The sequence below is a fragment of the Lytechinus pictus genome, chromosome 2, assembly GCF_037042905.1.
Source record: "Lytechinus pictus isolate F3 Inbred chromosome 2, Lp3.0, whole genome shotgun sequence".
In the NCBI taxonomy this organism is placed as follows: domain Eukaryota; kingdom Metazoa; phylum Echinodermata; class Echinoidea; order Temnopleuroida; family Toxopneustidae; genus Lytechinus; species Lytechinus pictus.
Genome location: NC_087246.1, coordinates 67838668 through 67864959, shown reverse-complemented (window position 1 = coordinate 67864959; position 26292 = coordinate 67838668). Strand labels below are relative to the sequence as shown.

At 35.1% G+C, this 26292-nt stretch overlaps 1 protein-coding gene across 5 annotated transcripts; it reads left to right on the top strand.

Moving 5' to 3' along the window:
- Positions 1 to 25225, top strand: LOC129253752 (protein broad-minded-like). Of its 5 annotated transcripts, none has more exons than XM_054892176.2 (13): positions 1 to 23; positions 6618 to 6739; positions 9913 to 10032; positions 10485 to 10573; positions 13138 to 13248; positions 14010 to 14215; positions 14448 to 14564; positions 15367 to 15520; positions 16736 to 16857; positions 17707 to 17861; positions 18490 to 18630; positions 19150 to 19338; positions 20351 to 25225. In XM_054892176.2, the coding sequence occupies exons 2-13, from the start codon at positions 6644 to 6646 to the stop codon at positions 20462 to 20464; spliced, it is 1614 nt and encodes a 537-aa protein (XP_054748151.1). In that variant the 5' UTR covers positions 1 to 23; positions 6618 to 6643; the 3' UTR covers positions 20465 to 25225. The 5 variants fall into 5 exon arrangements, 4 of the variants coding, with proteins under 4 accessions (XP_054748151.1, XP_063951550.1, XP_063951551.1 ...); XM_064095480.1 differs by lacking the exon at positions 1 to 23 and adding an exon at positions 2931 to 3015; XR_010292710.1 differs by lacking the exons at positions 1 to 23; positions 6618 to 6739 and adding an exon at positions 9486 to 9565 and having other exon boundaries at positions 20351 to 20892; positions 21088 to 22892.
- The last annotated feature ends 1067 nt before the right edge of the window (positions 25226 to 26292 follow it).

Below are 26292 nucleotides of genomic sequence, written 5' to 3'. Positions count from 1 at the left end.
AATTTGAGGTCAGAAGGTCAAAGGTGAAGTTTTATTTATTTATTAATTTATTCATGCATGTTCACAATATACAATGTAAAAGAATACACAGATAATATATAAATATATGTATGAAAACACAAGTAAATAATGAACATACAAAGGTGTTGCAACATAAGCTAAAAGCTTGATTGGTTGAAGCACCTTTAAACTGGTTTTGCATCCAAGAAAACAAAATAAAAATGAAAGAATAAGGAAGAGAGGAAAGAAAGAGAAGAATGTAAAAGTGATAGATTGCTGAGATATAACAATTAAGTTTCAAATCGTTATGAATATATGGTAGAGTAATTCAACAAAGTTAAATTCTTAATCTTCAGTTACGAATAAGAGAAAGAAAGAAGACTTAATTACTTACATGTATACGTTACTAGCAGTTTACACATTCTGTAATTTTGAAAGGAGATTGTGCTTTACAGCCAATTTAAAAGAATGTGAGGTTTTCAAATTTCGAATATTATGTGAGTTATTATGTGAGAATTCCAAACATCTGAACCACGGTGTTTGATTGATTTACATGTATGAGCTAATGCGGTGCGAGGATTAACCAAATGTATGTTCGATGACTGTCTTGTGCTATATGAATGGACAGTGCTGTTAGGCTGAAACTTTGACGAAAATGAGTCAGGCAGCATATTGGCATTAAAACGGAACATAAATAAGGCAGTTTGCAAAAAATGTATATCTTCTACCTTCAAACACTTCAGCTTTACAAATAAGGGATTTGTATGGTCTCTGTAACCAGACCCAGTACATATGCGAACTGCTTTCTTTTAGGAGAAATATATTGGTAGTTGACACTTTAGATGTAGCCCAAAGAACATTGCAATATGAAATATGTGGCAGGACAAGAGTATTGTATATCATCAATAATATCCTATCATTAACAAATGTTTTTACCCTATATAATACACCAATATTTCTAGAAATGTTTTCCTTCTTCCTCGATCCTCTGTGTCATCGTGTTCCTTATCATTGCTCCATGCTGCTAATCGTGTCAGTTCTAACGACGACCGACATCAAAAACCAAAGGGCCTACTTCTCTCACCCGGTAGGGTAGCTCTATCGGACATCCGCCCAAGGAGTTACCTTAAAAATATATAGTGTTACATCAACTACCCAGTCCTAATGCCCCACTCTCATTAAGAATGCTTTCTGGTTTTGATCACTATTAATTAAACTTAAAAGACTAACATAAATCAATAAAACTGGCTTATACATTGCTCTAAAGTTTTACTTAAACCTGATTTCACCTGCGATTTAAATTACTCAGGAGAAATGATATTACTCAGTAATGCCCAATATTTACAATATCTTCGTTACTCCATGTATTTTGCATTTTATATATACCGGCTGCACTGAAGCTCATTTTTGTCTCACCTGCATAGCAGAGTGAGACTATAGGCGCCGCTTTTCCGACGGCGGCGGCGACGGCGACGGCGGCGGCGTCAACACCAAATCTTAACCTGAGGTTAAGTTTTTGAAATGACAGCATAACTTAGAAAGTATATGGACCTAGTTCATGAAACTTGGCCATAAGGTTAATCAAGTATTACTAAACATCCTGCCTGAGTTTCATGTCACATGACCAAGGTCAAAGGTCATTTAGGGTCAATGAACTTAGACCATGTTGGGGGAATCAACATCAAAATCTTAACCTAAGGTTAAGTTTTTGAAATGTCATCATAACTTAGAAAATATATGGACCTAGTTCATGAAACTTATACATAAGGTTAATCAAGTATCACCGAACATCCTGCATGAGTTTCACGTCACATGACCAAGGTCAAAGGTCATTTAGGGTCAATGAACTTTGGCCGAATTGGGGGTATCTGTTGAATTACCATCATAACTTTGAAAGTTTATGGATCTGATTCATGAAACTTGGACATAATAGTAATCAAGTATTACTGAACATCCTGTGCAAGTTTCAGGTCACATGATCAAGGTCAAAGGTCATTTAGGGTCAATGAACTTTGGCCAAATTGGGGTATTTTTTGAATTACAGCCATAAATTTGAAAGTGTGTTGGTCTAGTTCATAAAACTTGGACATAATAGTAATCAAGTATCACTGAACATCCTGTGCGAGTTTCAGGTCACATGATCAAGGTCAAAGGTCATGTAAGGTCAAAGAACTTTGGCCACGTTGGGGGTATTTGTTGAATTGCCATCATATCTCTATAAGTGTATTGGTCTAGTTCATAAAACGTGGAAATAAGAGTAACCAAGTATCACTGAACATCTTGTGCGAGTTATAGTAGTTTTCAAAATCAGCACTGCTGCTATATTGAATCGCCTGATGCAGGTGAGACGGCCAGAGGCATTCCACTTGTTATTGATAATTTCGATTACATTATGTTTGAGATCAGTGGCGTACCTAGGATTTTCCACAGGGGGGGCAAAATTGGCCGCCCAAAAATTTGACAAGCAAAAAAAAAAAAAAAAAAAAAAAAAAAAGGGTCATCAATACAAAATAAAGATTTTCGTAACAGAAAAAATTTGACAAGCAAAAAAAAAAATAAAAAAAACGGTCTTCAAAATCTCGTCAGGGGGGGCAGAGTGCCCCCCCCCCCCGTAGGTACGCTAGTGGTTGAGATAAATAAAATGCACGAATTGCTTTACTTACATTTCCTCACAGGATGAAACTGCCCAGATCCAATCAGAGAATTTGCCTGCCCATACAATCCAGCCACAGGTCAAAACTTGCTAAAATGAGGCCATATAATGCCATATAATTGTAGGATTGCATGGCAGAAAACAAATTTCAAGTCCAAAATGACAGGCTTTCATGGCTAGAAGCAATGGTGGAACTTGGGCGTGCCTCTCTCGCTCCTTACACACCTTGCTCAAGCTTCTCACCACATACACTCACAAACACCTCTCCTCTACATGAATTCACTATATCTCAATGCCACTTAGCCGAACAACCTGCACAAAGGGATGTGACCTGGATGCCCTAGGAATTCCTGACTGCACCTGTTAGTCAAACCCTATTTGCCTCTGACACTCTGTTATTTAGAGGCTATGAATTTCATTTAAACAAAATAGTGTTAAGGGATTTATGGTCATATATTAATTTTGTTATTGATGTTAAAAAGCGTAGTATATTATTTCTTTTTTAAATCTTCTTACATTTCCAACAAAACTTAAGCCATATTTGTTTTGTTTGTTGTGTCAACAACAGAATTGTTTTTATTTATTCGTACCAAAATCGTAATCTAACATTGCTCAAACCAGTGGCAGACCGTGACTCGGAGGAGACAATGATTGGAGGGGCACTGAATTGTTTGTGAACAATGATGTGCCCCCCAATTCTTTGTCTCCTCCAGGTCACGGTCCGCCACTGGCCTAAACCATTGTAGGATAGTCATTTTGTCATTTTCCCATTTTGTTTCCTTTAAAGGAGAATGAAACCCTTGAAACCAGCTGAATCCATATCAAAGAGAAAAATCAAAGAAACATATTGTTGAAAGTTTGAGGAAGAATGAATGAATAATAAGAAAGTTATGAGCATTTGAATATTGAGATCACTAGTGCCATGTAGATCCTCCCATCGGCAATGCGACCAAGATCTGTGATATCACACACGTACAACTCCCTCATTACTTTAGTACTTATTTCACTTATATTCTCACTTTTATAGAGTCTATCACAAGGTGAGGTGTTCTCTTTATTAGATGACAAGTACAGAGGTTTCACAACATTATATCATTGATGAATCGTTTGTCATATGATTAGAATGAGCAAAAAGAGATGTTTTGGGGTATATTTTCAGTGTCCAAATGGGAGAGTTGTACGTGTGTGACATCACAGATCTTGGTCGCATTGCCAATGGGAGGATCTCCATAGCATTAGTGATCTCGACATTCAAATGCTCATAACTCTTTTATTGCTAGTCCTATTTTACTCAATTTTGTTGATCTTATTCTTTGATTTTTCTGCTTTCACAAAAGCTAACTTGCTCCAGGAGTTTCATTCTCCTTTAACTTGTGTTTTCTTGAGCTGTTTTACATATGTCTCTTCCATCTAGTTCATTTGCATTTCTTTTCAGAACTGCCTATGCGGTCTGTACTTAGGTTATATGAGTTTAGTGATATCTCGTTGCAATTCATCCTTTGTCATATTGAATTCCTTTACTCTGATTCTCATTTGTCATCTTAATTCCTTTTCTATTCAGGTGTTTCACTCATTCCATTCCTCACCTGATTCCTCAGTTTCTATTCCCAGTATTACATAATCACCTAGAGGTTATACCGAGGTTTTTACCTGACTGCTAAGAAAGCATGTCTGTGAGCAAGCAACCAGGGGACCGACGGCTTAAGGTCCTCTCCGAGGGAGCTGGTAATGAGGATAAATGCCTTACCAAAGGGCACTAGCGCACCACTTGAGAATCGAACCCGGGTCACCAGAATCCGAAACCCCCGCTCTACCGACTGAGCTATCGCGCCTCGATCCCTAGACATCTTTATAATCTTCATTTCCTTATCCCTTATTAGTTTATTTTATGAATTGGGTTCTTACATTCTGGTTTGATCCTCCCATTATCTTTAGTTTGGTTGGTTGTTATTTCTTATTAAAATGAATTACCGGTATGTAAATTGTATATCGTTCCGAGTTTTACTGAGGCAAACTAGCCCAGCGATTAGATCAGTGCATATTGCGGAGTCTGAAGTAGTGAGACAATTTACTGTGGCTTATGTAACACATATATACAATTTGGCATCTAGTCTTTAAATATAGATGTGGTATAATTGGTTAAAGTATCTAATATATGAGTCTGTGCTTGCAAAATAGGGTAAATCAGACCCTAACACGTGATGTTGGTGCAAAAAGTATACCCTTTTTTGCCTGAATGAAGTTAGGCAGAGACCTTGTAATCACTTTTCCTGTCCGTCTGTTGGTCTTTTACAGAAATGTTGGCTTTTTTATCTGACTTGCTCTCATTTCTTTATGTCTGCATCTACTGTATGCAAATGATCCTTGTGTAATACCACGTACCGGTATGTCCTCATGAGGATGATGGGGTCAAAAGATCTGACAAGAGGGCATGTCCATCCTTTTTAGGTCATCCGGCCCGAAGGGCCAGATGAGCTTGTGCCGTGGCGTGGTGTCCGTCATCCGTCCACTATTTCAAATACTTCTCCTACGTCATTTCAAGTCCGATTTCAATTCTGTTTGCTTTATATAATAACACTAGGTGGGGGATTCAAAACTTCTACACAGAATTTTGAAACTCATTAAATATGCTAATTTATGGGCATTTTTCAAAATTCACAACAAATGCTTAATGTATTGACTGATTTTTTTTTTTTGCTTCCATCTGGTAGAGCTTGATGAGGTTCACCAAACTTCTTCATAGAATTGTAAAATTTTGATTGGAAAATTTTTTAATGCTAATTTATGCGAAATTAATTCATGCATATTTTTTCAAAATTCACTTAAAATGCGTTTTCTTTATTTGTTGACCAATTGTGATTTTTTTTTCATCCATCTGGTAGAGCTACTTGAGGGTCACCCAACTTCCACACAGAATTTTGTAATTTTGATTAGAAAATTATTTATGCTAATTTATGCAAAATTTATTCATAAATCACAAAAAATGCCATTTCTCCTTCATTTGTTAATCAATTTCAATTTTGTTTGCTTTATATGATACATGTAGCTCTAGATGGGGAGACAGAACTTCTACACAGGATATTGAAATTCATTAAATATGCTAATTCATGCATATTTTTCAAAACTCAATAAATGCTTATTAATTTGTTGACCGATTTTGGTCAATATCTACTAGAAAAATATTTATGCTAATTTATATGATATTTATGCATAAATGACAAAAATTTGCTTTTTCTCTGTCATTTCTTCATTAATTTCAATTCTGTTTCCTCATTTCATGTCACAAATCTAATTCACTTCAGTGTCCACTGGGCTGAAATTAAAAATTATGTTAAATTTTGTTGCAAGATGCTAGTTATAATTTTTGTTCGACTTGTTCTCATATCTTTATTTCTGCATCAGTTGTGATCTCACTTTGTACAAATTATAGTCCTTGGGTAATACCACATACATGTGTTGTGTGCTCATGAGGATGATGGGGTCAAAAAGATGTAGTGATAGGAGTAATCAATTTGCTTAAAGTTTTCAAGAGAATGAGCAAAGTTTGCAAAAGCAGGCCATATACGGTATTCTCTGTCAACGTGCATTATGCATGGTGCCTTGCAGGGTACATGTCTCTGATTGGCTGGATAAGTCACATGATATCCAATTCCACTGAAATTTTTGTTCAACATGCTTCTTTATTTCTGCATCAATCTTGTCCGAGCTCGGTACAAAATCCCTGGGTATTACGAAATGTCTTCAGAGGACAATGGGGGTCAAAGGCCATCTATGGTTCCAAATATTATTTTTCATGTTTCATGATTGCAAAGTCAGGCGAGACTCGTGGTCCACAAACCACAGGTCTTGTTTTTTAAATGGCTCCCTTTGCTGAGCTTTGCTGCACCATATTTTGATGGGATATTGGTGTGTTTTCAATTATTGAATTAAATAAACAAGAAATCTGTATTTATTTTGTTGCTAGGTTTCATCAAGGCTTTGGTCACTGAGATGTGGTCAGTTTTAGAGTGTGGAAAGGATGACCATCCATCGGTCCAAAGACCAGCTCCTTACCCTACCCAACCTATGGACAGGATATCACATAAGGTCAGTGAAAGGCATATTTACTTATATAAATCTGAGCTGCAAGGTCCCACTTGTGACCTGTGTCTTTGATATTATATACAAAATTTAAGCCCAGAAAAAAAGTTGCACCCAAAAATTATTATTTACTATTGCTTCAAGAAAGCAATGTATAAAGTGGCCTAGAAAAAAATCTCACCCAAAAATAAGTATTTAATGCTAAAAAATGGAATATAAAGTGACAGGAAGCACCATCATAATTTCCTCCCATGCACTAACATGTTCTATTGATCTCTTCCGAAAAGATTTAACAAATTATGATTTTTCAGTAAGAGATTTCTTGAAAGTGTCTGCATGATTGTGATTTTTTTCCCATCCTGGGTGTTTTGTCTCGCCTGAATAGCAGAGCGAGACTATAGGGGCCGCTTTTCCCATGGCGACGGCGTGAACATTGAAATCTTAACCAAGGTCAAGTTTTTGAAATGTCATCATAACATAGCCCGTATATGGACCCAGTTCATGAAACTTGGACATTAGGGTAATCAAGTATCACTGAACATCCTGATTGAGTTGGTCACATGACCAAGGTCAAAGGTCATTTAGGGTCAATGACATTTTACCATGTTGGTATTATCATAATTTTGAAATTTTATGGATCTAGTTCATGAAACTTGGACATAAGAGAAACCATTTATCCAAGAACATCCTGTGCATGTTTCAGGTCACATGACCAAGATCAAAAATCATTTAAAAGGTCAATGAACTTTGGCCATGTTAGGGATATTTGTTGAATTGGCATCATAAAGTTAATGGATCTATTTCCTGAAACATAGACATAAGGGTAATGAAGTATGAATTATTGTTTTGCACAGGTCTTAGGTCACCTGATCAAGGTCAAAGGCTATTTTGGTCAATGGACATTATCTTATGTTTTATTTTGTGAATAATTATTCAATAGTTGTTTTCAACGTCAGCACTGCAGCTATATCTAATCACGTAATGCAGGCAAGACTGCCAGAGGCATTCCACTTGTTTCATTCATATGAACAATATTAAATATAAGATGAATCTAACTGCTGTATTTCTTTTTGTTTGTTTGTAGTGTTCGCCTTTGTCTTTAAATGAGATAAATGAACTTTGTTGACATGAGAAACATTTTCTTCTGATGGGATGAAAGGTACATATCGAATATCTTCATAGTGTACAGCGAGTCCCTTAAAGATGAAGAAATCCATTTTCTGGGATAGATATTGCATTTTCAGGGTTTTTTCTTCAAATTTGACACTAATGAGCGATGCCTCTCTTTTAATTTGAGACTGCATTCTATCCAATATGCATGGTTAGCAGTCAGTTGGCAGGTACTCAAAAAGTAGCTTCTTTTATCCAAGTGATATTCATGACTAGAGGGTCTGTGCATTGTTAATGAGCTTGTTGCGGATGAAAATATATCTTTTTATTCGGCCGTTGCTGCTCTAAATCCTGAACAAATTTCATGTTTTTGGTATCATTATAAAGAAGAAAAATCATTCTTTCAGGTCATGTGTCTGCATATTTAAAAAGATTTTGTAATATAGGTGAAACTTTTGATCGAAAAACATGAAACAAAATTGTTATTTTTATGCAACAAAAGTTGTTGTTTTTACACTACTATCTGTTTGAGCCCAATTGATTTTTGAATTATGATAAAGCTGAAGATCTTACCCTTCTGCAGTCCTTGTAAACGCGATAACTAGGCTCATATAATTTGGGGTGTATGATACTAGAATGGATCCCAGAAAGCCTGTTGATTTTGAGGTCCAAAGGTCAAGGTTACAGTGACATATTTTCATATTACCCTTATGCTGTCCTTGTAAATGCGATAACTTCAGTTTAACTTAAAGAGAAATGCCAGTAGTTGCAGTAAACACTGATTTCATGAGAAAGTCTGTAAAACCAGGCTTAATTGTCAGTATATCATCGAGGATCTAGATCTGGTACAGTTACATAAACTGAACTTTGTGAAATCTTGAAATCTACGCTAAAAAATGTTCACACTGAAGATCACCAACACAGATAGGCACACGTGGGACAGTGTATTATTTCTGCTGGAATAAAGACCCAACGGAAGTGACCGAATCCGCGCTTATTTTGCTTATTTCTCAGCAGTTACACAATTTCTTCCAGAATCCTTTGGCACATATTTTTTATTCATACAAACAGACACTTTGGTGGTCATTATATTAGATTGTGTAAAAAGTCATTTTGAGATCGTTACCAAAACTGGAATTTATCTTTAACCTAGGCTCATATAATTTGTTGTGTATGATACTAGTATGGATCCCAAGAAGCCTTTTGATTTTGAGGTAAAAACATGTTTTCATCTTACCCTTCTGAACTCCTTGTTAAGGCAATAAATTTAGTTGAACTTAACCTAGGCTCTCATAATTTGTTGTGTATGATACTAGCATAGATCACAGCAATTCTTTTGATTTTGAGGTCAGAAGGTCAAGGTCACAGTGACATATTCTATCTTACCCTTCTGCAGTCCTTGTAAACACCACCTTTCACTTTTCTTGCTTGACCTCCATCTTCTTCATTACAGACGGATGTGCTCACCTTAGCTTTCTAGTTTCACTGAGATTGCAGATTGTACACAACTTGTGCTTAAGTGAACCCCAAACTTCAATCTTTGTTTTATCCGTATTAATTTTAATTGAATTCTTTGAAGCTCTTTGTATTTTGTGGGAATTTTTTTTTCTTCTGATTCTGATAGAGTACAGTCCATTGGCTGGTGTATTATTGTACTATAATTGGCAGGTCTGGTGTGGAGTACACTACATACAGTGCCATTTAAAGAGATTTACAAAGTAAGTAAGTGCACATAAAAGCCATGCTCCTCTCTTAGCGAAGCGGGATGCTCTGTTCCTCTTGCTTGAAGAGGCTGACAGATGTGACATTGGCTAGTTCATGTGGCAAGGAATTCCATAATCTGATTTAGACTGGGAAGGAGGACTTCTGATAGAAGTTGCGTGGGTTGCTGATCACTGATATGGTTTTTCAAACTTGATAAAAATCTCAAAATTTTGGGGCAACTCACTGTTGGATTTAAGTTGGCAGGTCACAAATAAAATGGGGTCACATCATTTTGATGCACTTGTCATCTATGAGGTCCTTGCTGATCAACGATGTCTCTTGTATATTTCACATTTTCCTTCCAGTACTTTCTAAACATGGTGAATCTGCTGTCAGCATTCCCAGCTGTCTATGAAGTCCTCTCCAAACAACCACTGAAGAACAAAGACTCCTATTCCTTCAGAGAGATGCCTGAAACTATTCCTGTAAGATATAATGAATTATAACACATACAAGCCAATTTTTTTATACAATAAAACCTATTAATTATCCTTCCAGATGTTTGCTTGCCGGCATGCAATATTTTTAGCATACAGGACGTATTACTTATCTAATGTTTTCTACAGTAACCGTATCAATGGAAAAAGAGTGCAACATTGTTGCATTATTGAACTCCACGAGGCCATTATCCAATTCAAATGCACGAAATAGACAATGCGTGAAATTACTGAAGAGAAGGTAAGGGAGGAAGGGAGGGGGGAGAAGGGATGGAAGGAAAGGACGGAAGGAAATAAAGATAGGAGGGAATGAAGAAATAAGAAGAAAGAAATAAAGAAACTGGATTGAGGACTGAAACCAGATGAGATACAAACTGTCATTGTGGTAGAATATAGTTACAAAGTAGTATATGATCACAGCTTTTTAAATTTCATTTCAGGATGTGATTGATCGGTTGATCTTAGTAGACTCTGAAGCAAAGGAGCACTCACTCTTTAATGTTGAAGAAAGCAACATATTTGGTCTTAGGTAAGCATACAGTATAGACATTACATTGTACCTGAAGTTTCCTATAATAAAGGACAAGTCCACAGTAACAAGTGTACCATCAGATATTTGTAGCTCAAAGTTTTTGAGATCATTTGCAAATTTTGTATTTGTACAATTGTTGTTGTCTTCTCGTCTTCTCCTGAAGACGACAAGAACACACTTGTAGAAACATCGAGTTTGGGTGGTCCTTTTCAGGACCAACACTTGCCCAAGAAAGATACTTGGTGTACCATGCAACCTACTACACTAATTTTATCTTCACTACTTACTAAAGAATGAAAGAGACACATTTACTGTGTATGTATCATATATTTGAAATGTTACAATTATTATAAATTGATTGTATAATTTTATTTCCACAACATAAGGATAAAAGTGGCACATTCGCTAGGTATATCTTATGTATTTGAAATTCTACAATTTACAAGTGGATAGGCATTTTACAAATCTTTTTATTACCATTGTACATGTATGTTACAATAGTTTGTTTACAAAAGTGAACAGATTATATGATCTCTACTTGCAATATTTCCAGCTTGCCTTTCATTAGATGTACCGGTAACAGTAATTTATCTAGGTGAATTTGCATCTGTATTTAGAAGATAAATCTAGTAGTCTTATTATCTATTAGTCATTGTATGCTAATACCGTACAAAACTTCAGATCCTGTGTGTGATTATTACCAGTAACAACAACAACAAAAAGAAAAATGGCAATGGCTATCCTACAATCAAATGAGAACCAAAATATAAAAAGTCAGTTATTAATTATTGATCATTCTAGAGAAGCTCATGTCTGTATATTACACAGTAGATTTCATGCATGAAATGATAATAGGTACAGTTGAGGCCAGAAGTTTACATACACCCAGGAAATTCAAAGAAAAGCTGACACTTGCCAAACTTCATCAAATTTACTGTATTTTGTACAATATTTGTGCTATCATGACAAATTTGATATCAAACAAATGAGAATGTCATGCCCCTTCATCACATTGCTTTGTCACCAGGAGCTGAAAAATATTTAGGTGTCATTTTCCCCAAAAAATCTTCATATTTTAGACAAATTACTTGACAAAAACATTTCATATTTCTGCTGCTTCTTAACACAAACATTTCAGATTACACTTTTTTTTCAGTGGTGACATATGATTGAGAAAATGTATAAATCATAGATTTGATATTTATATGAAACGATGTTTGAAAATAATAATAACTAACAATAGAATACATTTCGCACGAATATTACTTTTTTTCTTGAAAGAAAATTCCACCTTAAATATTCTTTGATCCCAATGGCATCCCAATCATATAAAGCATTATACGCTCTTTCATATGATACCAAATTCGTCATGGTAGTATTTATATTTCTGAAGATGTAGTAAATTTTACTATATTTGGCAAGCGAACAAAATTTCACTGAATTCCATGGGTGTATGTAAACTTTTGGCCTCAACTGTATATTTGGTGTCATTTGAAAGGGTAATAGATTACTGCAACTTTTATGAATGTGCATATTTGTTTAGAAGCTACTGTTAAAATGCGGTCATTGCCTGGAGAATCTTGCAATCTTTGTGTGTTCGTAATACATGAACCACTTTTTTTCATAGATGCCTATATTTCCTTCTGCGTCAAAAATTTACCCCTGTAGGCCTTACCATCCACCTTGAGCATGAATTGAAAAAAATCAAAGAAATATTTAACCGATAAACCTCAAGGAATTGAAAGATGAGGATAATTGGTAGAACTACCAGTGAGATCCCAGGAAAATTGTAATGAGGGTTTATAACTTTGAAGTAGAAACACATTGATTAATACATCATCATCATCATGTTACGAGGTGAGGTAATCCTGTTGACCTTGATCTCTTCATCTGAAATTACCATCCTCTTAAAGATTACTGAGTGTGTTAGTCTCTGGATACAAAAAAAGATCATTTTCATTCACTGCAAATAATAAATTACCATTGTCCGTACAGAACTCTAAGTCTCTAAATAACTTCAAAAAACTTTGCGAAACTTTTATTAACATGCTCTAACTTTACAACCTGGCCTAGTGTGGGAGGGAGGGAGGGGGGGTTGGATATACCACGTGCAGCCACACTTAATTATTATTTTGTCTATATTTGTGTTTTTGTTTATGTTTTCAATTTTTATTTTGATTACGATTTGTGTTATGTTATCTATTTCATTATATTTATCTTCTGTTATTTATCCATTTACTATGTATGTTTTCTGCTTTTCATTTATCATGTTTGTTTCTTTTATTTCGTGGAGGGCTCCGTTGTAAAACAGTTTTTTAACTGAGCCGGACTACCCTCCACTGTTCTTTTATCGATTTTTGTTCAATAAAACATTAATAAATCAATAAATACATGTACATGATGTTGAAATCATGTTGTTGACAGGGCTTGCGAGATCAATCCATGCATTTGACATCACAATTGCATAACGTGTGCTTATGTAACTGATGGGTCTTCTTGTTGTGTGTGCAATCATGGTTAAAATATATTCAAATATAAAGGTGTTTTTTTTCCTCTTATAGATTACTGAGTGTGTTAGTCTCATGTTTGGATACCTTTCTACTGTTAGAGACTCAATATAGGATTTGGGATAGACTTCTAGAAGCACAGATGAACAATTGTATGGAAAAGGGGTAAGAAGGCTTTTTTTGTCTTCTTTTCATTCATTTGGCCCGAATGGGCAGATGAGCTTGTGCCATGACATGGCCTCCATGTTCAGTGTTTCTTTTCTGTCATCTGCGGCCTGTCCAAAATTTCAAAAATTCTTCAGCTCAAGTCATTTCTTGTGTTATTAAATTCTTGTTGTGTTATATAGTAGCGCAAGGTTAGAATTTCTATCTTTTGAAAACTTATTGCATATGCTATTGATTTGCATTTTTTTAGAATTGCAGAATGGTATATTATGTTTCAACCATTTTTTATGTATTATCTGTCAGAGCTGCATTAGGTAAGGTAAATTTCTCAACAAGTTAGTCATGACTCTTCATATTTTGATTTGAAAATAGCTCAAAATATCATGAAGAGTATTTAGCATGTGTATCGTCATTTTGAAATTGAGAGCCAACAATCAGATGTCACATATGAATTAGTACAGTTTGGAAAACAACAGGTCTTTGTTTAAAAAGATAATGATTTTGCCTGGGAGATTGTATCACAGGCAACATTTGTGTCAAATTTTTCATTGCGATCATGCAATCAATAGCTGAGATCTAAGGGGGGCTGAATCATCTTTCAGACCATTTTCAAAATCAAACGTAAAATTGCCCAGTTATTTGTAGTTTAGAGTGAAAACTCGGATCATTTATTTATCAACTTTTGAGAATACCATCTTGGGTATAACATTCCTAACTCCTAACTAGATTAAATCAGTGTTTTCTGTTGTTACCCTCTGAAGCGATGTCATGGTGGATGCACTATCCATAGAACGGACCCACATTCTGGTCCGGTCCTACGTGATTGGTGGTCCCAGGGAACGCATCCTACCACCCAGGAGCCTTTCAGATGATCAGGAAGAACCCTTCCCTTGGCCGATCGTGACGAGCTTCCCGGTACCCAAGGAGTATATCCCTACTGTCTCCAGACAATCAGTGCAAAAGCAAGGTATCGTTGTTTGCTACCTTGTTCATTATTTTATTCCTGTGTGGATGAAAGTGAAACAAAACAAAATAAATGAGAAAGTGTAATGTTTGTTCCTCAGGTGTCAGGAGTGGGCGGAAAGCAAAATATCACTCCAATCAGACCTGCCACAACTGCCGTAGTTCTTTCGTAGGCGCTTTGTTGTTTATTGTCATTTTGTAACTGATAGTTCTATTATGTTTTATTCTCTCACTAGACAATGACTTATGCCGAGCCTTGTCCAACGTAAATAACACCATTGACTGGTTGACGAACTGCAGAGAAGGCTTCCTCACTGTGCTCATAGATAAGCATGATGCCCTCAACTCTAAAAGTAAGGAACAATTAAAGAACAGGGCCCTGTTTTACAAAGAGTTATGATTGATACGATCAGCCATAATCAATATGATTTAAGAGTGATTTAGGTGATAAACTAGAAAGATTGACTTCCTTAGATTTGAGGAGAGAGAGGTCTTAGATCACCTATAAATTAAAAATCTTGCAATTATTGAATAGATTATGATTGGATTAAAAAAAAAAATCATCTAATTATGTTTGGCAGAACTGTCGAGCCCATATTTAAGCTCTGTCTGGTAGTAACTTCATTTCTTGAGACTGACTGGTTGACATATTGACCTTTGACCTACACTTCCCAATTTCATTTCTTAATTTCAAATACAAAAGTGCATAGGGATATGGTTAATTTTATGTTTTGTGCTATAAAAGGACAGAATATTAGTAATACTGTTTTTGAAATTTTAGGCTGATCTCAATTTCTCAAGCTCTTGATAGTAATTTTTGTTTATTGTAGAATATTAAACATGACCTTCTACAATGTTAGTGAGATGGGGAAAGTTACATTGTTGAAGAACAGTTGTTTGTAGAATATATGGATAGTTAATTGCTTCCATTTCCCCAACAGGGTTCTGTTTCATATAGTCTTATGATAATCATAACTCTTCCATTATAGTTAATATTATGGAAATCTATGGGCTAATAGGCCGTTAGACCAAGTGGAAATTAGACCAAATTGGTATTAGACAAACTTGGATTAGACCATGAGGGATGAAACCAAACAGAAAGAAGATAAGATGGATTTACACCAGTATTTCTTTTTAAACTTTGTTTTCATCCAGCCTTGGCTGACCTTTTAGAGCAGGTAGTCAACGTCCAATCCGAGTTACCAGAGTTTCAGATCATCCCGACCCGACAGGGTGCCATCAAGGACAGTTCTATCAAGAACCAGAAGCTTTCTAGTCTCCAAGAGCTCGGCATCAGGATGGCTGTCAGGTAAGTATTAGTGATGGCATTATCTCGATATCAAAATTACGCGATATTGGAAAAAGCATTGAGTAGCCGAGAACGGTTTTATGATTTCGTTGATAATGTCATGGTAACACGATTTGGCCAAAATGTTGTTGATTATAAAACGCTAATCACTATTTATTGCCCAAATCTCTTCTCTGTATTTTTTGAAAACATAACATCTCAGAACTTCATGGACAAGCACCAATGAAAGCCTTGCAGAGACAAGGTTTGGCTGCTGTGCACCCGATCAAACTCCAAATCAGAGTGAACAATCTCACATGAATAATAATTTTTCCACCAAAATAACCACAAAATAGTAAAATTGTTATAATTATATGGAGTGTCAGATTACTGATTTGGTGATGTGATTGGAGGAGCAAGTTATTGAGTTTTTGTAACTAATTGTTTCAGCCTGTTTTGAGTCTTGTTGTGATCGGTAGTGGGAAGAAAGTTGCATGAGTGTGATGCCTTGATGGTTCATCTAATTTTTAAGTTTTAGAATGTTTAATTTTCACTTTAAAATTGGACACTACTTCAGGAAAAAAAAATATATATGGTATCTCCCTCAAAGCCAGTCAATATTATATAATTATCTGTGTTTCTGATTGAACAATTTTTGTACCATTATTACATTGTAAATACATCGCAATTTGGCCTTGCCGCTTGCTGATTGATTTTTATTGATAAACTAATCTACTCAGTGAACCCTTCTCCACACCAAATCTGGTCCAGGGTCCTGATTAAGGAACATTACCATTATGGTACATTTTCCATCAAATGATTGCTTGCATAAGAATCCTTGGTTTTAATTGGTTATTAGAGCATTGTTCCTCTTGGTAGCTAGCATTGGACGGTTTAGTTGTGATTATAGTAACTTTTATACAACAGGACCCAGGTGTACCGGTATGTCATCATGTCCCAAATCCCCCTGAAGAGCAATCTCATAAATAAATGCTCTGTTTATTCTTTTTGTTGGCATGAACAACCGTTTTGTGATGGTTAAATGGATATCACAGCTTTCTGCAAATTAGCCAACGTAGAAATTGCTATAACTTTCTTAATTCTGATTAAGATGGAATTTTCTTTTGTGTTATGCTCCAATGATTTTTTCTCTATTTATTCAAATAAACTATTTATTTGGGTAGACTTGACCTCTATGTCACTATTTTCTCTGTTGCTGTTTATATTATGAATTAGGTATGGTCAACAACTGAAGGTGCTACTCAGTCCTGGTGAAGCAATGGATGATTTGACTTTTCTCCTCAAGAAATCAAAACATTTTCTGCACAGTCAACAAAGAAGCATGGCATCAGAGATGTGTATCCTTTGCAAAGTCATGTAGCACTAGTTTCCCCTCGTGGGTTAAAACCCCTCCTATATTCTGTAATATTATATGGTATTGTTAATTAATTTACTGAATGCAATTTCAGATTGCAGGGGGTGGTGCTTTGACTTTGAATTTCTTTTTCTGTGAATTAATTTTCCATTCTAAATTTTCTAACTTTGAGTGGACACTAATGTCATTTGACCCTGTTTTGTTTTTTCATTAACAGGAGCTATTATGTTGGTTACCCCTAGGTGGCCTGAAATGGGAATTCCTTTATTATTATTATTTGTTACTTTACTCCATATATCTCCTGTATTAGGGTGACAAAGATACATTTAAAGTGTGGTTGAAAGTTGATTTATGATGTCATTCCATGTGCTGAGCCATCTTACAATGAGTTGTGATTGATCTGGGACCCGTAACACAAAGCTTAGCAATCATCGTAGCATCATATCGTTACGATTGGTTGCATTGACCACAATGCACAATCAATCATGAAAATCAATCGTACGATCAATCACTATTCTTTGTGTTACGGAACCCTGATCAACCTCAACTGTGGAAATCCAATGTTATAATTCTTCATACAGAAAATTTATGCACCATCCCGTTTTGGAAACAAACTGGAGCACACTGCATCGTCAAGACACTGATGAATTCATTTCTATACACTTTGAATGGATGTTTGCATTCTAGATGTTGGGGTGCCTGGCTGTCCATAGTTGTGACTGATTTGAAAGACGAAGCCTTGCTGACTTGATATATATATCTCTCTAACATTGAGTGGATGTGCATACATTTAAGACTAGGTTTCCTTAGCAGTAATTCCTGTCATTCCTAGGTGGTCTACAAGGGGATTACCCTGGTCATGATTGGTTCATTTGCACCATCTTTCTCCTGTACGGGGGTGACAAAGATCGGGCGTGGTCAGTGGTCCAGAAGATGGCTTCTCTTCTTGTCTCTGCATACATTTGGATGCCTCGACTCCATGCATCGGTAAGCTTTTGGAAAAAGGGGATGAATGAGAAAGGCAAAGTTAAGAGTTACTTGGGTCAATTTCACCCAAGAGATAGCATAACAACTGTTTGTATTTGTAATAAAATCAAATGTAGATAGTCATGGCTCCTGTAACATAATGCTTGAACGTGGGTCTTACTTTTACAATTGCTAATACACATTGATCAATGCAATCATATTCTGTTTTCTGAACTCAAGTTTAATCTAAATGTTCGACTACAGATAGCCAAATTGAATTTGACAGCACATTTGTTGCTTACTCCCTTGTAACTGTTTGGGAACAACAAATAAAATAGTCTTCTCCACCTTGAAGGTGGCAAAATTTGAGATTGATTGATTTATTGATGATTGATTGTTTGGTTGGTTGGTTGGTTGGTTGATTGATTGATTGATTGATCATTTAATTCCTTTAAAATATGCAAAATTGAATATACCGGTACATATCAATATAACAATGCATTAAATCCAATTAAACAAATTTGATTTTTCATAACAATGGTTCTTGCAAAAAGGAAAATTGAATGCCCATAAAAGCAAAAATGCTTTTGATGTAGCGTCACTCCAACATCTGACCAACATGACCTCATGACCTTGTTTGCATATATAGGTTCAACTTCCTGTAGAGTTGGCTATGAGTGGGATCAGACCAGTGTTTTCTACAACATGTTACTTGATAGAGCTGATCCTCCAGACTGAACTACCACAGCTCTACTCTGCCTTCAGACTCTCAGGGTATACACCATCACAGGTAAACATCTTGCTTGATGATGATGTTCATTATGAAGATGACGATGGTGATGGTGGTGGTGATGATGATGATGATAGGGATGATGGTGATGATGATGGTGATGATGATGATGATGATGATGATGATGATGATGATGATAGGGATGATGATTATGGTGACAAAACTGATGACAACAATAGTGTTGATGATGATGCTGTTGAGGAAGGATGATGTTGACGATAGTGATGATAATGAAAATATTGATAAGATGATGATGATGATGGTGATGGTGATGATGATGATGATGATGATGATACAGATGGTGATGGTGATGATTATGTTGATGATGATGATGATGATAGGGATGATGATGGTGATGATGATGATGATGGTGATGTTGATAGTGATGATGATGATGATTATGATGACAAAACTGATGACGACAACAATATTGTTGATGATGATGCTGTTGAGGAAGGATGATATGGATGATAATGAAGACAAATTAAATTATGTTCTTTATCTCAACCAAACCAATAGATTTGTCAGCACTGGTTGAGTCAGTGCTTCTGGAATTACCTGAACTGGCCCGATATCTGCCTCTACGTGTGCCTGTGTGTGTTGATTGGCTGCGACTATCAGGTCTACCTATGTGTGGCCATCCTTCGCCACATGCAACCTACCATTCTACACCACACGCAACAGCAACAGCTGCAGATCTACCTCAAGGTAGGGATCTGTATTGAAATTTGCCTCTCTCTCATTTGCCGCCCCCCCCCCCAGTACTGATCCTTTATTCTTGACTATTGAAAACGTTTAATTGCACATTCGTATATATATATATATATATATATATATGAATGAGTATTATTACAAGCAAAGGAGGAAAAAAAAAGCACTTGAAAAAGGCTACCAAAATATACAACATATTTCATTTACAAAGAAGAAAAAAAACAGAATGTACACACACACACAGTAGCATAATCACACACAAGCACACCCAAACATCAATTTTCTCAAGCGACATTTATTAACAAACCTGAATATCAGAGGATAGGTTTGGTATCATAAGTGCTAATAATCATTTTAAGATTACATTTGAATAAAGAAACAGTTGAACATGAAAAATAGCAAAACAGCAAAAACATAGCAAATAACAAGATTATTCCAGTAAATTTCAAAGAATTCAGAGTAAGACTGGAAGTCGTGTTGGGGGGTAATGAAAGTTGTTTGATGAGCGAATATTGTACTCTCCCCCTCTCTATCTGTCTTTCTCTCAACTTTCCTTTTAATTTTGGTGTTAGTCATGCGAGGAGGTCTATGACTGGGCTGCTCACTTATATTTTCATGATTTAATTTAATTTCATGGCTATCAGAGCCTATTGTCTTTCACCTGGACTAAAATATGTATTTAATTATTTACTAGTCAAAGTTGTATATAGTAACTTAAAAATGGAATTTAGAAGTTCCTTAAACACAAAATAATGTTTATTATTACCATAGTAACATGGCAACGGAGCCTGCGGCTATTTCATATCTTATGAATGGTTTGAAGAAGTGATAATTCACTTAGAATTTTATGCCCTGTGTTATGACCATGATGTAAAATGTAAGACAGTTAAGGCACAAACATTTCTATTTCATAGGTTCTCCTTGAATTTAACTATATAGAAGTAGAATATTGTCCTTATTATTCTAATGTAGTCTCACTATTTCCTTTTTGTATTTCCCTTTGATACAGGAGAACAGCCTGGAAGGATTCCATGTTGGAGATCACCTAGCTTACATGAAGAACTTGGAACGAAAATTCAGAGGAACAGTCCTCCAAGACATGCAGAACCTTAGTAAGGCATGATTATGTTCTAGCGTTCAAGAAGATAATGGTGCATGCTCCTGCGATGATTACTCTGCATCAATTAGACTGGTTTCCATTCTTTGCACTTGTCTTGTGATGTCACTCCTGCATGTTAAGCCTTGGAGATAGGTCTACGCTGTGTTCTTAACACCCTGTATAAGTCACCAGATTTCTCTCTATTCTAAGAGTTTACAAACCATTCAAGACTGAAGTTTTCCAGGGATCTTGCAGCTAGTTCTACTCATATTAATCCCTGCACTTGGGATCCCTATTTCAGTTCAGTATTTCTTTCATTTTGCCATGCTTACTTGCAGCGATTGCTATACAGGTTGAGGTTGTCGACCTGCAAGTAGAAAAGTATGCATTGCATTTCATGGACAATGAACGCTAATGATGCATGAAACGTTTGAATTGCTTATACCATAGAGGTAAAAAGAATAAACATTTGAATTGCTTATACCATGGAGGTAAAAATAATAAACGTTTGAATTGCTTATACCATGGAGGTAAAAAGAATAAACGTTTGAATTGCTTATACCATGGAGGTAAAAAGAATAAACGTTTGAATTGCTTATACCATGGAGGTAAAAAGAATAAACGTTTGAATTGCTTATACCATGGAGGTAAAAAGTATGGAGGGACAAGAATATGAAAATAACTTTCAATTTCTAAAGAAGTACAAAAGAATACACAGGTGCACTGTTGCCTTTGATGGCGACCTGTGATGCCGCCAGTTTTAGGGGAAACCTAAAAAGTGATTTGTGTTGAAAATAGATAACTTGGATATTTCCATTTTTATCTTATTATGTCCTGAAATTGGGTGAGATATTGAAAGATAACACTTAAAATGTGATAAAACCTAATAATTTGACATTTTTAAAATCAACATTTTACAAAATCCCACGCTATAAAAATTTTATGTTTTGTTGGAATTTATTAATTTGTGATGCTATGTTACAGAACTGCGGCCAGTCATATTTCAAGAAATACTGCAACATTTATTTTTGCTGTCCTCGTAAACGTTAGCAATGTGTCAGCTCATATTATCCAACCAGAGGCAGCATAAAGTAATTATCATGACATTAGCATGTTTCCTTTTTTCATTCGCCTGTAAGTCTGTAGTTAGGCAGGAATCTTTTGTCTACATTCTGCAAGAATTATGCAACAAAAGACATGTATAATATATGATTAAGATTGCGGCATCAAAGTGGCTTTAAAGGGAAAGTGTTGGATGGTTCTCCATGCCTTAAAACTCCTTGCTTATACCACTTAAATTTAAACTGTATCTAGAAGGCATGCATGCACCTTCAAAATACCAATGTCTTTCACGTCAGAAGGGGTAGCTGATTCATATAGCTATTGGACATTTTTGTATGTGTTTTCTGCCCCTATCATTTTGGCCTTTTTTTCCATTGTTGAATTGTGTGTCTTTCTTGTATTCCCATATTAGTTATCTTTTAAATATTTGTTCTTACACCTTGAAATTGTCTGCTTACACTGAAGGTATCCTACGTATTTATTGTAAATATGCTGGTATTTAAACAATACATTATATTTTCTGGAAAAAAAATATTGAAGAAGAGATTAACTGTTGCTTTATATTTCTTGGAACTGCACGATATTTGGATAATAAGGATACAGCTGAAGCTGCACTAGTGTGGTCTGGTGGTTCTAACTCTTGCCTTTGAATTAGAAGGTCATGGGTTCAAATCACAACCATACAATAGTTTCCTTCAGCAAGAATTCGATCCAAAATGTGCTGCACTCAACCCAGGTGAGGTAAATGTAGTGACAGTGCTTTTCCATTTAAAAAAAATGGTCTTTTCCGTTTCTGAAAATCTGTGATTCCGTTTCAACTTGATCTAAAAATGGAAATTCCGTTTTGTCACTGAAAATGTAAACAGCAAAAGCCTGAATTCCGTTTTGCAAAGGGGAATTCCATGAATTTTTACATGAAAAGTATAATAACCATACGGAATTTCTGTTTTATTTACCGGTAGAACGGAAAATCACTGTCCCTATAAATGCATACCGGTAGGGAGTAATTCTTTGGAAAACTGTGAGCACAGCTATAGGAGTGCTTTGAGCAGCTAACAAGGTGGCTATGTGCACAAAATTAACCATAATAGAATGCCCCTCAACATTTTTCTCGATTAATCCGCCTTGCAAAATTTTTTATTGCGGTCACTCGCTGACTTTTTACTTTCAAGTCTGGTGCAACCTTTGAAACCAAAATTGCAACCCCCAGGTATGCGGTTTTGAACTTACGCAACATTGCTCAAAAACCTGAATTCGTGTACAAATCCAATGCAAATAATGTTTTTAAGCAAAAATTCATAAATTCATCATTATTTTTCCTTTTACTGATTAAAATCAATTAGTTTCAACTTGTTTATGTTCAATATAAACTTCCTGACAATTTCCATTGAAAAAAAGGATTAAAAAAGAAACATAGAAATACATAAGAAATTTAGAAAACAATACTTAAAATTAATTAGATGTTGAATTTTTAAAAAGACATTTGATCAGATTCTTATAAAGAGTCTGTGAACTAACAATTAGCATTTTAGGGGCATTATTTAGTTAACTATAGCAAACTTGATTTTACACATAAATTAGCATGATTAATTAGCAATAAGATTTTTTCGCAAAATTTGATCTTATACAGTGCGTATCAAAAAAAAGTTTACACTTTGAAAAAGCCCTGGGAATTAAAAAATATACAACATGTGGGTAATTTTTTCACATATAATCTTAGGTTTGGGTCTCATCTATCCAATGCAAGTAAAAGTTTTGACAGAATATTACACTTGAGTGAGCACTGTCCATTTTTGTAAAGCTCGCAGAAATCTGTTTGCGCAGAAATGCTCGTTTTCACGCAGTGTCAAGGAGAAAGGGCGAAATCAAATTTACCCTGCGAAACATTTCTCATACATTTCCCTTGCAATTTTTGTCAATAGAAATTAGACGGATACATTCAAGCATTTTGTAACAATTTTGCCACCCAAATTGAAATTTCAACACTTAGTAAGCACAACCTTTACCCTTTTTGTGCCAGCTGGATCTGAGGACATAACTAAATCTGAACAAAAGTTTATATCAGACATCTCTAGCATTTTTTCACTAAGTTTTTATCATTTATAGTGGGTTTACATTTCATTTTTATTCAATACTTGTTTTTCCACACCTTTTCCAAGCTTTACAATGATTAACAAAATGAAAATCAAGCCTAAGCCATTTCATGTAAATCACAGCTCAGTGTAAAGCAAATATCGTCACGATTGCCTCAGTGTGTGGGGGAGTGGGATGGGGCGCAATGCACTCTTCGAAGTGTTTTGGGCAAGGAAAAAGTTTTAAAAGGTAAAAGATATCTTCAAATCAATTTTAATAGATAAATTCAACTTGTTCTTCATGATTAAGGTCTACTTTTATTCGCATAACTATTTCAAAGTTCTGCGCAAATCATTTTTCACTAACTTTTCAAAAGTAAGTGATGTTCACTCAAGCGGAAATATTTTTCGACAGTTATATCGTCATTTGCTTAAATGGATCTGTACCAATGTTACAATGTGGAAAAATCTTCAGGATATTACAAATGTATAATTTTACAGGATTTTTTCTAAGTGTAAACTTTTTTTTGATACGCACTAAAGTTTTGTACATGTAGATTATGCCATGGGTAACTCGCGTGCCAATTTTCGTTGCGATCGCGTGATGGTCTGATGCACAATTATTCCCATTGGTATGCACTCCATGTGATACTGTCTGCAGCTACTCTATACCTTGCAAATTGTATTATCAGTCTGGTAAATATTTTCAGATTTGAATCATTCTCTTCTTTTTTTTTCATTTTCAGACAATTACCTATTTTTAAATAGAATTGGTTAAATGTCTTATTCATTTATTTAACAAATGAGAAAAAGGTAGGTCAGGGCACCATTCTATAAAACTTTTCAGTACTAACAAATAGTCATTCTCTGACTGTTGCCATGGTAACAAGGTTAGTTTTATTTGGCCAGTCAAAAATCTCAAATTTAGTTGGTGTTGACAGTTGTCTGCAGACAAAAGTTGATGAAACAGCCCTCTTAAGTTCATGCCTTTGTTTTTTTTCCTTGAAAGAGGAATCATTGTAAAAGGCAAATAAGCACTGAAATTTGATGTATTTAATTGTGTTCATTTCATGCTATATTTCAATCCCTTTGAATATCACTAAGTTAAATCATTTTCCTGTTTATCGTTTTAAACATTTGCTGAAATATTTGTTTTCTTTAGTGTAATTTTTTTTTCATTATAGTTATGATTTTTTGCATACTTATATCTCTCTTGTTTCTTGTCTTCATTTGCCCCAATACTTCGTTTTGTAATTATTGAGCTATCAATAGGAAGGATGAGCGGTTGTATCTTAACTCTTCATGCTATTTATGATTATTATATCTTATTTGTTGTAAATCTGTAATACAATTATATTTCTAAGAATATGACAATAATTTTGTGTGTGGATATATTGATGAAATTATGGATCTGAATTGATTAACTCAGTGATTTTGTGTAGTAGCATCATATGAATGTTAAGATTTTGTGTAATTGTAACATTTGAATTTTCCCTTTTATTTGCCTCTGTATTGCAAATTCTGATTCTTTATTTGCCTTTTTAATAGTACTGTATGTAATTGTAAATATATACACCTGTAAAGTTGTCTTGATATTTATTTGTATGTATGAAATCATAGAAGATGAAATAAATTTGAAATTAGAAGGAAATTTATGAAATAATGTTGTCATTCCTTGGTCCATTGATGGCTATTAGTGAAGGTAGATTAACCCTTTGCCAACTAATACTGGATGATACCTGTACAAAGTCTGGGAATTACAAAATTCAGTGTTCAATGGGTTAAGATGGTGGATTTGAATGTTTCGTCTCTCTGAAACTATAACAAACTGCAAAGGAACCGTCATCTGGAACTAGTTGCCCAAGACACTTAGTCTGTATATCATTATCATCTTTTAAACATAAATATCTTAACAAATCTTTATCAATTTTCAAATAACTTTTTACCAGTTTTTTTTAATAAGAAAGATATCCTATTCGCACTTTCAAAAAAGAGAGTAGCACAACATATATAAGTGGGATGCTGATAATATCACATATAATTATTTTCATTTTGTATTTCATTTCTTTTTGCGTATGTGAAGATTTGATAATGAAGGAGCTCTCTGTTGATTCACAATGCATTGTGATGATTTTATATAGGAAGCTGATGAAAAGTCATATCATTTATCCGTTTTTCCTTTTTTTTGATACTCCTGAAATCTGAAATCCTGAGTTAGGGACAGTATCGGCTCCAAATTAATTTGCATACATCTCTTCAGCATACATTTTTCAACATGTAATCAACGCCCGATTTGACATCTGATTTGATTAAAAGTTGAAACTTGAAATTGCTATGTTTGCCTACATAAGGCATTTTGAAGGGCAAAATATTAAACGGAAGGGGAAGCCAACTTTAAGACAAACTTTTTGATTCGCCCTGCTTTTAGACATTGTTTTCTCCCATAATGCATTTCTGTATGGGTATAGGATGGAAGGCGTTCTCTTGAGCTACGAACATAGAGCTTGCCAAACCATTTTATGTATACTATAGAATTCTGTAGGTCAGGGAGAATTGATTTCATATGATACAATATGGAAAATATGAATCACTATTGGGGCACTAATGTCCTGCAATTACTCCTTGGGCAAAGTATAAGGTTTTCTTTATTATTACAATAGTTCATGGGATTTACTAAGAAAAGCTTACTGCAGCAAAAGGTATAATTATACAATTCTT

What these genes read in the sequence shown, in the direction of transcription:
- LOC129253752 (XM_064095480.1), top strand. Translation starts at nt 2,946, where the DNA reads ATGCCACTTAGCCGAACAACCTGCACAAAGGGATGTGACCTGGATGCC. An exon ending in AGATGCCTGAAACTATTCCT is followed by an intron (nt 10,033 to 10,484) that starts GTAAGATATAAT and finishes ATTTCATTTCAG; the next exon opens with GATGTGATTGATCGGTTGAT. An exon ending in AGCAACATATTTGGTCTTAG is followed by an intron (nt 10,574 to 13,137) that starts GTAAGCATACAG and finishes TTCCTCTTATAG; the next exon opens with ATTACTGAGTGTGTTAGTCT.